This window comes from Rhinolophus hipposideros (assembly GCF_964194185.1).
Source record: "Rhinolophus hipposideros genome assembly, chromosome: 26".
Taxonomy (NCBI): domain Eukaryota; kingdom Metazoa; phylum Chordata; class Mammalia; order Chiroptera; family Rhinolophidae; genus Rhinolophus; species Rhinolophus hipposideros.
The window spans coordinates 18360866-18376146 of record NC_138072.1 but is presented as its reverse complement, the minus strand read 5'-3'; the positions used below and the strand labels follow the sequence as shown (position 1 = coordinate 18376146).

Here is a 15281-nt window from a genome sequence, read left to right as displayed (position 1 = left end):
CAGAAAGATCAAGCAACTTGCCCCAGCTCACACAACTAGTAAGCGTCAGGACTGGGATATGAACCCAGGTTTGTCTGATGTGAATCCCCATGTCCTTCCATCTGCATTCCTCTGGCCCTGCCATGACTGTTCCCCAGAGGCCAGGGTACTTGACCGTCCTAAGGGCATGTGTAATTACGACCACTGCAGTCATGTAGCAGTGATGGCTAAAGCTGTTTGCCTCTGGTGTTTGTCCTTTTATTCCACGCATGCCCTCCAAAAGGAGACAGGGAGCAGTAGAGAGCACTCCTCTGCAAACCCCCAAATCCCTTCTCAGTCGTTGATCTCTGCATATCTGCTGGAGATTTCCTCAGGCCAAATCTCCTAAGTGCAGTTATCACTATTTTTGGTCATGCCTACAGAGTAAGTAGAGGGAACTTAAAACAAACCTGTCCTGCTTTCATGCAACATGACCTCTTAAGGGGAAAATGTCTTCCCCGTAAAGCAAGGTGGGAGGAAGACATCTAGGTGACTGTCCATACCGGACTGGGTGGAGAGGGACCACACATCAGGCAGGAAATGAGTGACCTCTGAAACCTATCTGTGCAGTGACACACAGTCCTCTTTCTCCCTTAAGGACTCTGTCTATACCCAGGGGCGCACAGAGGTTAAGAGCACGGCTTCTGGGGCCAGACTGGCTCTATTCAGATAGGCTCCACCACTTCCCAGAGGGTGGCCTTCTGTTATCTAGCGTACTATTTCATCAGCTCCTCCTGCTCCATCTTTCACCCCAGCTGCAACAGCATTTTTCAGTTCCTGGGGGAACATGCACCTTCCCACGTCTGGCCCTTTGCTTATGCTGCCACTGTCTCCAAATAACTTGAGTGGAACCAAAGTTATCCTGTGTTGCCACTTTAATTTTATTACTCACTGGCAGTGTCATTTACATATGAACTTGGCAGCTCCATGAAGAAGGAGAGATTCAGACTCTGAGGGGCTGCATAACTAAAGTCCTGACTGTGTTTCTAAAGCGAGATAATGATAAGCCTTGACATGCTCTGGATTTTCTCGTCACACTCAGCCTAATTACACAGACAGGCTTCTCTGAAGTCTCAGCCTCCGCTCCTCCCATCTCCCCCCAACTTTTCCTCTCACTCTCTGTCTCAGGAGCTGGGCCCGTTTCCCTAATCAGAATACTCCTTGGAAAAGTTAGTAAGCTCCTTCCTCAGGGTTCTTTCAGATTCCAACCACAGATCCAGTCCAGTGACCCCTAGCTAATTTGGATGAGTGTCAACAGAGAAAAAAAATGCGGTTTGATTTTTTGCTGAACTCATCGCTGTTATATTTCTATCTTGCTTCACGCTTACAGTAGCAATTGACAACTTCCTCCACAGCCAGGGGTTTCCTGGAATAAAGTACTGACTGTCTCAGCCACCTATCTATGCAACAAACATGCTCCAGGATAGCACAGTAACTATTAGGTATCACTGCATCTTCTAGAATTTTCTTTGATCAAATCAACATTCATGGCAGAATGTTGGGAAAGGTGTTTGATGTGCATAGTACCAATTTTGAGGCTATCTTGAATATTGCAAATTTTTTTATGAATTAAAAGATAGACTATCATATTATAGAAACAAACAAAACCCAGTAAATATTCTTTACAAGAAAGACTCTTAAAACTCAAGGACACAGAATAATTAGAAAATAACTAAACAAACTAAGGTGAAATAGTTACTAATATTAGATAAGTAAATTTAAGATAATAAACGTTATTAGAGATCATCAGAGTTACTACACAATGAGGGCATATGCATATTTGATTTTTTTGTTCTTACCTACAGGTGTGGGAACTTGAGACTGGCCTCCAAATATACCAGATTTTAGACCCTCATGGCTTCAATGTGGAACTCACTTCAGCAGCTATTGATGAAAGTGGATTTCTTTTTGCTACAGGAGCATATAACGGTCAGACTAATATCCAGAATATGGCCTCCCTGCTTTAGTGTTCTGAGAACTTGTTCTAGGAACTCGTTAGTTGTTTGGGTTACAGGGACAAAATGAGTCAGGCTGGGATATGTAACCATGCCAGTGAGACTGCAGTGCTTGACTGAAGAGTGATAAACTCTTCTCTAATTAATCACTGTCATTAATGTCCTGACAGTGATGTTCAAAGTAATCAGTTTCTTACATTATGTTAGGTTGGTGCAAAAGTTTTTGCAGTTATATTAACCTTTTAAACCACAATTACTTTTGCACCAACCTAATACTTATACAGTTGCTTTACAGTTTGCATAAGTTTCACATATACAATCTTATTCCATCTTTGGTGGGACTGATCTGTGTTGCACTGACTCATTGTATCTTTCTACTTTGGGTACTATCAGCTAAGAGATAGACATTGGATTTTCAGTGCTTGCTGATGATATTTTTATTGACAGTACATTTGGGGAGCCAGACAAAATAGCCAACCAACTTGGTCGTATAACACCTAGAATTCTCCACTGGACTTGTTTATATGCATGAGCTCCTTGTGGGCATGTGCCATGTGCACCCAAGAAGATATCCAGCTCAGGTTGTGCCATGTTGTTCGATGCTCATCATGCTGTGGAGCATTGCATGGAACTCCCTAGAACTCGGGAGCTCAGCCTCCCTCCTCTCTTACCTCATCTTGTTCTGAACTCCCAGGGAAGAACTGCTTTACTGTAGTGCAACATGCATGCACTACACAAAGCACATTTATTCTAGGGACATATTTACTAAATAAACTCTGGCTTGTAAGCCAATTGATGGATTGAGTGAATATCCTGATGCAAAAATGTGATTTTTGAAAGTGTGAGCAGATAATACACCTGAAATGAAATCGTAACTGCTGAGATGATGGTGTGTAAATAAATGCAGCTGCTCCTCACATGGGACTGTTGTTAAGAAAGCAATCCCACTGCTCTAGAAGCACACCCCACTGTGTGCTAAAGAGGTACAATCCCACTGCAAATGTGAAAATTAGTCATAATAGAAATTCTGAGCAATGTACACAACCGTTATCAGACTTAAGCACGAAGAGGTTCAGTATGACTGAGATGGTATTATGGTCATCCAAGTGATATTTTATTTTGTAAGTGCTAGAGTCTAGAGTTCTTTTAAATATTGTCAGGTAAGGGATGGAAGGCCAAGTGCTGTGCAGGACAGTCCACTAGATCTGACCGTTAGGGACCTCCATAAGAACCCCTGTTGGAAGATAATTCTCTACACTGAGTTTTTACTTAGAAATAAGCATTCCACAACCACACTGATTATCACTGCTCCTGGCCCTTTCATCAAATCCTCTAAATTAAATGAAGTTAACTTAAAAACAATTATGATTTCAAATGTAAAAAGAAAGTCAACACTCCTTGTGTATTTTTCCCCATGTAACCAAAAAAATAAACAAACAAAACAAAACAAAACAAAAAAACTCTCAAAACTTGATAGTTTCCTATCTGCTGGGATTCTCTGAAACTTTTTATTACCCAGTGTCAGAGAGCTAAAGTTCTAAAACACGTCAGTACCTTCAGAACTGTGACATTATTGCAATGATCTTTTACTATTAATAATTGTGGCATGAAATTAGATATAGAGACAGATATAGGGGGTTATTTAGCAAAGCATTGGGAAAATAAAGGCAGAAAAGGCCCACTGAAGACAGAAAGCTGAGGTAAGAGAGTCTGAGAGTTTCAATGAAAATTTTCCCAAATGTCAAGACATTGACTAGTCCTGTTCCATCAGTTTTGCATTAGCCTGTGACAAATCAAGGTAAACAGAAATATATTTTGTGCACCTCAAGGCTAGGGAGACTCACATGTCATTAGGAAATAAATATAGGATGCCTTGTTGGCAGAAATCTTTCAATTAGATCAATTTTCTCTGAGGCAAAAGCCAAGCTTTCTAGCAATTATTTTTACCCACAAAGACTTTCCTCTGTGTGCACAGGAACAGTTAAAATCTGGGACTTTGGCAGCGGGCAGGAGATGAAAGTGCTGCCGGAAGGGAAGGACTGGAAGGAGGAGGAGCACTGGCTGAAACACCTGATTTTCCTGAAAGCGCAGGAAAAAAGGCACCTGATCCTTGCCTTGGAGCGCAATGGGAAGATCAAAATGATCCAGGTTTGCGATCCCATTTTTATATTTGCACTCTACCTGCTCTTCTTGGGACCGTCAGCTGAGTCTGTGGACAGTTCCCATTTAACTCCTCTCTTGCCAGCCAGCTGAGGATGGTGTTTGTCCACCCACCTTCCTCAGATGGCCCTAATTCACCTTGCCCAGGTCCAAGCAAAGAGCAGAACAGAAGAGTTGCTCAGCCACAGCATCCCGCCCATCCAGCATTTGCTGAAGGATGAGTCAGGTCCTCTGGTTAAATTTACACACCACTGCCACTTCTGACAATGTTATACACCCTCATCTGGGGATAGTTCACATGCAGAACTGCTCCCCAGCAGGCTCTGTAAGAGGGAGCAATGATTACTCTCTGTCCCTTATAACCCAAAATGCATTCAGGGAAACTCAACTCACTTTTTCAGTCTGTCATCAAAATTGCTTTGTTTACTTTAAGTTTAATGATGCAGTCTGCTCAGGGCTGTGTTGGGAGGTTTGAGGAGGCCAATTTATTTTTCCTGTGAGTCTATTACCACCTGGGTAATTAGAATGCTAATGCCTTCTTATATTTAAAATGAAGGTTAGGTCATTTATCCTGCTTACTGAGTGGATCTTTCCCTGCCTAGAACTCAAGGACTTTTATTATTACTATTATTATTACTATTACTATTACTATTATTATTATTATTATCCCCCTTCTGAAAGCTAAGATCAGAAAAATAAATCTTGACTTAGGGTACCAGAACTGATTGAGATGACTGACAGAGCTACTGCTAGAAAAAAGGACAGAAAAACTTCCTCGATTCAATATACTCTTCCCGTGCTCTCTAAACAATCTAAGTCAGCACTGCAGAAAGGAATTTCTTGGTAATACACTGTAAAACATCCACTTACTTCTCCTTGTTTACCCTTCCTTCTATCTACATTACTTACGAGCTTACTCCTAAAGCCCTATTTGTAAGGCCCTTAAAGCAAAACAATTCATATAACAATTAATACAACACATGCTTTTAGCATTACGCTCACTGCTATTTTCCTAAAGCACCAATTCCTAAAGGGTTACCTGCCAATACCAGTCAGATATACAAGGTTCACCGATTAGAAGTGAAATGAAGAAAATATGGATGATTTTTCATAAAGCTAATTTTACTTTTTAAAATTCAAGATTCTATCTTTCCTACTTTTTTTGTATTAAAATACAGCCTTTCTTTTCATAACATGATGATAGTAGAATTTCTAGTTCCCATCTCTCCTGTGTCCTCTCTTGGTCAAATTAAATGTTAGTAACTCTAAGTCAATATTCCAAATGTTTTACAAATTTGACTGCTCAATAAGTTCAGAAAGTCTGATAGCTACTGTCCTAAGTGCTTCAGCCAAACCTATTAAAGTCCCTGTAGTCAACTCAAACCATCAAGGGGGCACAGTAATATAACTAAGCTGTTAGACATTAATGTCTGCTCACGGTTTGGATGTAGCTGACATTGCTCCTTATCCCACAATGGCACAAACTCTAACCAAAAAATCAACTGTAAGTAGGAGTACCATTGGCCCATTTAAATTGGCATAGATATGAGATAACAGAGACCTTAGATCACCTAGAAACATAAAGCTTTAAAAAAATGAAAGGATTTTATCCATCAACTAGCCAAAGTCCTCATTTTACAAGTAAGGAAAATAAGAAGGAAAGAAGATACATACTTTGTTCAATCTCTCACCAGAACTAAGACTAGAAATCTGTTGTCTTCACACTTTGACCAATATCCTCTCCACTTTACCGCAGTTGCTTTTAAACTTAAAAAGCCCTGCTCTCCTAGCAAAATAGTCGACCTTGAAAATGTGGCTTTTTTTTCCCACGTAAAAATTGAAAATTCAAAATTAACAGCATGTCATCAAAACTAACCAACTAGATAGTAGAGTAAATGATCGTATTACAATAGCAAATAAAAATATAAAGTACCTAAAATAAATTCAACAAAAAATATGCAGGAGTTCTATGGAAAAAAAAATTTAAGGACATTTAAAAAATCTGAAAATATGGGGAGATAGGACATTTTCACAGATGGGATAACATAAAGATATCTTTACTACATTCAAATTAAAACTAAACACTTGTATTTAAAAACGAAGTGAAAAGGCAAATCATATACTGTGAAAAGACTGCTGTATCTCAGGTAACTGAGAAAAGATTGGAAACCAGAATAATTAAAGAAATCCCACTAATCCAGAATTAAAACCAACAACCCAAGAGAAAAATGACAAAGGACAGAAAAGGAAAACCAAATGCCAAATGGCTCACAAACATATATATATATATATATATTTTTTTTTTTTTTCCAACTCATTAATTTGGAAAATGTGCTCAATATAATTAATATATTTTTAAATTAATTTTTAAAATGTCCAATTTCAAACCCATCAGATGGTCCAGAAAATTAATCAACTAAAATTTTTGGCAAGAATGTGAAGAAAGGAGAAATCTTATCCTCTCCTAGTGGGAGTGTAAATGGATAATACTACCTTGAAGAGTCGTTTGGCAATATCTAGTAAAGTTGATAACGTGCATTTCTTACAACTTGATAATTCTACCCCAGGCATCTGCTCTAGAAACGATAGCAATTGTCCATAAAAACAAGGAGCAAAAAATGGACAACAACCTGAACATCCATCAGTAAGGGAATGGATAAATATATTGTAGTATATTCGTGCAATACTATAAAGTCAAAAACAATGAACTATAGCTCCATGTAATAATTTGTACAAATCTCAAAAATGTAATTTTAAGTAAAACAATAAAGTTGAAGAAGAACCCACACAGTTTTATAACATTTATAAACAAGTTAAAAACCTGAAAGCAGTATCATTACATATGTACGTGTATATATGTACATATAATATATATGTGTATTGGGATATATGTATATGTTTATACAGAAAGTTTTAAAACTTATATAACTAAAACCATATTCAGATTACTAGTTACTTCTGGAGCGGGAAGAAGAAAGAGGAATTATATTAGGGAGGGATAGATAGGACTTAAAATAGTTGAGTTTTTCATGTACTCACTGGATTTCTCTTAAAGGGTAAGGAAGATGATATCTGTCTCGTGGTGATATGGGAGCTGCCTGATGTTGTACCTGTCCTACAAGGTGGGAATCATATTATGCATCTGAAGATGTCTACCAAAGATCGGAGCATGGCTAGTCCATTCCCAGATGTAAAGTTGATAGTTGAGAAAAACCTTCCTCAACCTGTTAATGTAAGTTTCATTCCTTGATTTTTTTTTCTTTTGTATTATGGAAAGTTACAAATACAAAAGTAGAGAAAATAATACATTGAACTTCAATGTACTATCACTTAGCTTGAACCACCAACAGATTATTTTGAGCAAATGCCAGACATTTTGTCATTTCATCCCTAAACAATTTGGTATGTATCTCTAAACAATGACTCAACAAGGAAAATGATACCATTATTTTCTCAAATATTTCCTAAAATAATTTATAAGATTTATAAGATTTATTTATAATAAATCAAATTTCCCATATTTACTCCTAATTTTTTTTACAGTTTGTTTCAACCCAGATCCAAGTAAGGTTCATTTGTTGCATTTGATTGATAAGTCTTTTAAATATTTTTAAATCTATAAATATATTTCTGTCTCTCTTTTTTTCTCTTGCAATTTATTTATTAAAGATTCTAGACAGTTGCCATACTTTCCCATGTTCTGGATTTTGCTGATTGCACCCTCATGGTGTAATTTAAGGTTTTCTTTACTTCTTTTAATCTAGTGGTTATATCTGGTGACTTAATTGGACGTAGGTTTCATATTTTTTTTAATAAGACTCCATAGTCCCTTGAGGTCACCATAGTATACGGTGTCAGGTACTTCCATCAAGATTCACATAATGACTGATTGTCTTTTTTGGAATCTGATAATTACTATCTATGTCTATTATTTCATTCAGAGTTGCCATTCTACCATTCTGATTCATTTATTAGCTGGAATGTATCCTTAAGGAAAAACTATTATCAACTATTTGGTTACATTGAAGTATAGTTCATATAGAGAAATAACTGATTGATTCTTTCCCGATATTTATCAGTTTTCAAAATAAGGAATAGGTTCTTTAGCATCCTCCAAAGGTGGTCAGTGAATTTCATTTTTTTCTTTAATATCATTATGAGCTCACAAATTTAAATTTTCTTGATGTGTTGAGGTCAACTGCATTTGTTATTAATATTGATTGATGCTCAAATTGTCCCACCTCAAGCTACCTGGACCCTTCTCAGGCTCCTCAGTTCCTTGACATGACTCCAATGGTCTTGAATAGTTTCCAGGTATGACAAGATGTTCCAGACTCACCTTGCACATTTTTTGTTCTAGATTTAGTACCCACCATTTCTCCAAGAAACCCTAGTCCCTTTTAGTGGGAAATAGTGTTAAGAAAGTGCAATCTGAGTTTTGGAGATGCCCACAGCCACCAGGATGACCCTTTGTTTTAGAACTTTACAATAAACAGAGCTAGGAAAACAATTTAGTTACAATTTTTTAATGTAACTAATACATTGTTAGTTCATATTGATATTCCCATTCAAATTTAAGATAACATGACTTTTACTAATTTTATTTTATATCTTTTTCTCTCACAGAAAATCCTTGTTCCAAACCAGACCAATATAATTACTTATTTGCTTTATCCTATTATTTATATAATATATCCTATATAATGCAAAGGATTTGATGCCATATTGTATTATATGTATTATATTGTACATATTATATATATTGTATATTATATTGCATATTTGTATATGTATTATATTGAATATTCTGAAACATTACAGTTTCAGAAAAACAATAAAATTACTAGAAATACGATCGTTGAAGCAGTTCAACATCTTGTTTTCTTTGCAGTTCTTGTTGTCCTTAGCGTATATACCATTTGGAACATGCAGTCAAATTACTACGCTTTAAAGTTACTTGAAATCCTTGTACCAACATCTCTATACACCGCTTTTATTTTTTAAAAATTTATTTTTGTCTAATTAGTATGTAAAACATTTAAATAGTTCCAAAATCAAATATAAAAAACAAGTCTGTTCTAAAAAAAAAAAAAAAAAAAAACAAGTCTGTTCTAAGGTCTATTTTTGTCCCTTCCACCTTGTTCCCTCCCTAACCTATAGTTAACCTTTTGTTTTCAACTTTTGATTTATATTTCCAGTGTTATATTTTAAAAATATATTCAAATACTTATCCATATTTGTATCCCCTCATCCCTTCTTAAGCAAATGGAAGGAAACTACACACATTTTTATATTCCTTGCTTATTTTATTTAATAATACATTCTGGAGATCATTGTAAGACATCTTCATCTTTTTTTTAATTTTGGTAAAAAACAGCTAACATATTTTACCATATTAGCCATTTACCATTAGCCATTTACCATTAGCCATTTAGTTCAGTGGTACTAAATATATTCATATTATTATGACTGCAACCCTCACCACCCACAGAACTCTGTTCACTTTGCAAAACCTCTCCCAGCCCCTGGCCACCACCATTCTACTTTCTGTCTCTATGAATTTGACCACTCTAGACACCTCATTTAAGCAGAATTAGACGGTATTTGTCTCTTTGTGACTGGCTGGTTTCACTTAGTCATAATGTCTCACGGTTCATTTATGTTGTAGCATGTGTCAGAATTTCCTTCCTTTTTTAAGGAATAATATTCATCATATGTATAGACCACATATTGTTTATTTGCCCATGGACACTGGGTTTCTTCTACCTTTTGGCTATTGTGGCTATGAATGTGGATTTACAGATATTCCAGCTTTCTTGCTCAAAGTTCTATAGTACGTATTTCATTTGTACAGTTGTACTGTAGTTTATTCAACTAGTCCCCGGTAGGTGGACATTTGGGTGGTTTTTAATCTTTTCCAATTACAAATAGTGCTTTAACAAATAGGTTATGCATATGTCATTTCAATTTTTTAATCTATCATTGGGATAGATTCCTAGAAGAGGGACTATTATATAAATACATGTAAATGTGTGTGTATGTATGAGTAAATATTACTGAGCCATAAAGAATGAAATCTTGCAATTTGCAACAACATGGATGGACCAAGAGGTCCATCCTGTCTGACTTATTTCAAACAGAGTAAAATGTAAATGCTAAATGAAATACGCCAGACAGAGAAAGACAAATGCCACGATTTCACTTATATGTGGAATCTAAAAAAAATAAACAAGTGAACAAACAAAATGGAACAGAAACAGATTCATAGATGCAGAGAACAAATGGAGGAGAACAGGTAGAGGAATGGGCGGAAAAGGTGAAGGGAAATAAGAGATACAAACTTCCAGTTATAAAATAAAGAAGTCACAGGGATGAAATGTACAGCATAGGGAATATAGTCAATAATACCATAATTATTTTTGCATGGTGACATTTTGTTTTCAGACTTATGGTAATCATGCCATAAGGTATAGATAGCGATGTCAAACCACTATGTTGTACACTTGAAATAAATATAATATTGTTAGCCAACTCTAATAATTTTTTTAAAATCATAAGACATTTTGTTTTAAGTTAATGATAGAACAAAGTGTACACATAGCATTTGCACTGTGGTAAGACACCATGTTCATGATGGTCAGTGAGTCTGTCTCCTTCCTCCTCAGAATCCTGCCATTAGTACAGAAGTGAACTGCATTGATTTACTACAAGTAGAAGGATATAATTTGATAGCTGCTGGAACCTTACATGGTGTGATCATCCTATGGAATTTTGTAACATTTACTGTCAAAGAAGTGTAAGTTGCATCTTTTCCTTAAACAATATAAGTTGTATTGCAGAAAAGCCAAAGTAATATTCGATATTAAACAAACAAACAAAAGCAATAAATAAAAATGGGAATAACTCTCAAGGAAGGCTTTCCTGGAAGTTGTGATCATGAGAAGAAGACTATATTCTAAGTGTCTAAATCCCAGAATCACACGAATAAGGTGAGCCTTAAGTATTTGTATTCTCAAGTGCTTTCACTTTTACTCTTCTCACTCATGCTTTCATGTGTGATCTTGTCCAAATTCATAACCTCAACAAATACTTAAAATACATAATTTCAAACTCTAATCTCCCCAGAGCTTCAAACATACAGATCTGGCAATTATCATCTGGATTGCCACTGAGACCCTTAAAACCCCACATGCACAAAACTTTGTCCCAACCTCCCCCTCCCCCCAAATCTCTTCCAATGACACCACCATCTACTCAGTCACCAAAGTCAAATGGTTAGAGGCAGTCCCAATGGGTTTTCCTTCTTATTCACCACCACAACACACCTAATTTATTATAGATCAATGCTAGCAAGGGCATGGCATATGCATTCTAAATCTTAGCCAGTTAGATCTCCACACCGTGGCCAAAAATGTTACCCTACCCCTGCCATCCATTTTTAAATGTTCTTACCGTTGGTTATAAAGGAAATAATGTAACATTGTATTGTTTGCTATGGATGGATTGCAAAGAATAAGCTCTCCACAGTTGCACAATTGCGCTAGAAAGCAGGGGCCATGTTTGAACACCCTATGTCAAAGGAGTTTGTAATATTGTATTTTGAAGTACAAGGTGGTCAAGAACCTTGATTGATGGACAACAGTCAAATCGAATATCTCTAAGCATTTGGAGGAAGGGAAGAAATATAAAGGAGGGGAGAAGAGAGTGGGAGAGAACAAGGAAAAAAAAGACAAAAATGCAAAAGAAATCACTGCCTCTCTCTTTACAGTGCCTTACATACTACTGGTCTACCTGGACTCCATGCCGCTTTCCAATCTAAATCTGAGTCTTGTCTTTTAACCAACTTTTGAGAGGACATATCCCTTTCTTATTTAGGCCCTGTATTTATCCTCCTTTGGACCTCTAGTTGAATTAAACTTTTCTGCAGACCCCTCCCTCTGTACCTCAGCCCATGTTTTCTTGGTCCCTGGCCCTAGAATTCCTGTCATCTCTTCCTTCTCTTTAACCCTTGCTCTTAGGTTTTTCTCACAGACTGTGTACTTGTCATTTGATACCTATATCTATATATACCATATAAATTCTCACTATTTTGTTAATGTAGTCCTCACACTTTAAATGGCAGTTTGTACATGATTCACTACTAAGGGAAATCAGGTAAACGAAAAAGGCGAAGACCGTAGTCCTGATGCCACAGCCTAAACTGGGGGACGCTACCCTGAGACTATGTCTAACTTAAAGGTGGAGATCCTCCCTGTTGAAGTGCTAGGCATTTTGCATGCCCAAGGAATGCATGCAAATTCAACATCCAATCAGAGAAAAATAACTGACCATAGCGGGTCATACATAGTGTCCCCTTTTTATTAGATGATTACATAAAAACAATTGATTTAGAATCACCGGAGTATTTTGCAAAACATATAATTCAGCACAGAACAGTCCAATGTAATTTAGGCCCAGCTTTCTAGTCTCTAAAGTGAAAGATGGTTTCCATATTCATGGTGGAGGCCACGTCTAAATCTACCTCAAACTTTGCCTAAGATTACCAGCCATGAGAAATAGGACTTCTGTTTCTGTTCAAAGCTTTTTTGGGCCAAAACTAGAAAATATTCTTGCTAATGAATAATCCATTTCACCATCCAGCTCATCTGCAGGCAGAAATACCTTAAAAGTTTGAGCTCAACAAGTCACCAGGCCCACAGGCTCCTCTTGTGACCTTGGTTCACGCCCCACCCTGACCCCTAGCCCCACTCTCAGGAGGTTCCTTCGTGGCTCATCAGTCCAAATTAGCAGAGGAAATTTCCACTAAAGGAAAAGGAACATCTCGCTACAAGGTCTATCTGCTCTGAGGAGTGTGAAGTGTGGCTTTCAGAGCCAAGCAGGAAGTGCCAGGGCAGGCAGCTGGCATTATCGCTGTGCGCCCAGGAAACTGCCTAGGAAGCTGTGTGGTACTTTGGAATCGGGGTCAGTGGGAGACTGGAACAACAGGAATAGTGTAATCACTGAATTTCCTGCTTATCTTCTCCACTCAATTCTAAGTTCCTTGATGGCAGGAACCATATTTTATTCAAATTTGCCACCCCATTTTGGAGTAGAATTCTATTCTTTAAACTGTATGAAACTTAGAGGAGGCTAAATAAGCCCATTCTCTGACCTATCAGTAGGAAAACTAGACCAGTTCGTTGAATTAAAAAGACTTTTAAACACTAAATGATCATGTTGTTATACAGAGCCTTATTAACGAAGATGTGTTCCAACGCTATACCTCTGGGTTTTCATGTTCAATGATATCAGCATCGTAGGAGTTGATTAACTCTACATGGGATACACAAGCCATGTGAATCACCTAATTTGTAAATGTTTCTTCTGGAAATGTGTGTCTCTTTCCAGGTACAGACCTGAAGGTTGCTTCACTGTGGACCCTGACTTGGATCCCAAGCGCTTTAGAATTAATGACATTCTGTTCCTCTTTCGCACCCCTGAATGTGCCAGGTAACTCAGTACTTATTGGTCAAGAAACACTGTCGGGGACTTATCACTGTGGGTGATATAAAAACAGTTCTCCTCGCCCCAGCATTAAGGAAAATACCACTCAGGGAAGACGTAAGTTGGGTCGACTCCTTGGCTTCAGCCTTCTTCCCGGTCCCTGTCATTTGTAGGTATGTGGTCCCCAGGGATCTAATTTGCTGCATGGGGATCTAATTTCCCTTACTGTGTCAGTCTCAGAGCAGCCTTTCTAACAGAGGCAGAGATGAAACATGCTCACTTGACCACACCTGTAGACAAAATCCATCTCTATGAGCACTGATGTGAAGCAGAGGAGAGGATGTGCAGGGCTAATATGAAAGATCACGTGGCAGCAGTTCCCATACAACATCCACCAAAAGTGAGCAGTCTTCATCCATTTCTGAGAGAGCAGGAGATTGTTGTTGAAATGTTTAAGACAAACTATTTTTTTCTCTTCGTATTTGCTTGAGAGCTCTGATTTTCAGTCCATAGGCCATGGTAAATACATCTCTAGAGAGAAATCGAAAGCATCTGTGCTAGCTTTGGGTCCCCCAGAGGTAAGTCAGAATATAACACCTTCTCTACCCCTTGACTTGAAATTCCCTTATTCTGATAGTCATTGAGAACTTGCTCTGGATATGCTTGTTCCAGAACCCTAAGGCAATTTTCAGCCCATTACAGCAGTGCATTCCAGAGTCAGGACCAGGACAGAACTGGAAAATGCAAAGCAGAAGTGAGCCAGGCGACTCAGGACCCCCACGCCCACCACTGCCATGTCAGAGCCTCTGACACTAAGTCTAGTCTTAGCATGGGACAGACAGATCTTCATTTCCAAAACCCAGGCAGCAATAAATCTTAATTCCTGAGGTTCCCCAGCAGTCTCCAACACCAACACCAGACAGATAAACATTTGTTACACAAGATATAAGGTGTGCTTTGTTTTATAAGTGCATGGTTCAGTATCTACAGATGATGAAAGAAGTAATCAACTGAAATTAAAATAGAGAAGAGCACTCTTTGAGTCTGACACAATATCTTAACTTTTCCTCTTTGGGCTTTCTCCCTCTTCTTGTAGACGGTCAAGTCAGGATTCCATATGCTCTTCATCCCAGTGTGATTCTAGTAAGGGTCCACAGAGCAGCAAGGTAAGCAAGAAATAGGGAGAGTATGTCTTCCTGCTGCACTCAATGTTGGTTCAGAAATAATGATTTGTTGCATTTGAGCCCCTCCTTTGGTAGAAGGTAATGGGGGAAAATCCTCTGTGGCTATGTGTGTATGAAAAGCTCTTGTTTTCCCTAAAAACCAAAGTCTAAACTGTTTTCATCCCTTTTTCCCTACTTTTGAAGGTTTTCACATCTGCAAATAATCAATACGTAATCATGAATAACATAAATTACATATGCTGCTTTTACATTCATAAAATAAGAAAGCTTTTTTTTTTTAGTAATTTTAGACTACCTCTTTTGCTAAAAAGTATTACACATTTTTCATGGGGGAAGAGACAACACCAAATGTGATGCAATGGTTTTCAAATTGTGTTCTCAGTTCCAATTTTATTTATTTTTACACATTACATTTCTAGTTAGGATTTTGTTTAAACGGACGTTTTCACTGCAAAATTTTTCTACAACCACTAGCTTAATG

The 15281-nt window shown here is 37.5% G+C and overlaps 1 protein-coding gene across 1 annotated transcript in view; it reads left to right on the top strand.

The window, feature by feature from the left end:
- The window catches only part of WDR64 (WD repeat domain 64), a gene marked incomplete at both ends in the record, with an annotated part of 83094 nt that overhangs the window by 42018 nt on the left and 25795 nt on the right, over window positions 1–15281 (top strand). Inside the window, 6 exons of the mRNA XM_081039414.1 lie at window positions 1824–1947; window positions 3949–4121; window positions 7189–7365; window positions 10799–10929; window positions 13521–13622; window positions 14713–14782. Of these exons, the coding sequence (XP_080895540.1) occupies window positions 1824–1947; window positions 3949–4121; window positions 7189–7365; window positions 10799–10929; window positions 13521–13622; window positions 14713–14782 (777 nt within the window). The remainder of the gene's footprint in view (window positions 1–1823; window positions 1948–3948; window positions 4122–7188; window positions 7366–10798; window positions 10930–13520; window positions 13623–14712; window positions 14783–15281) is intronic.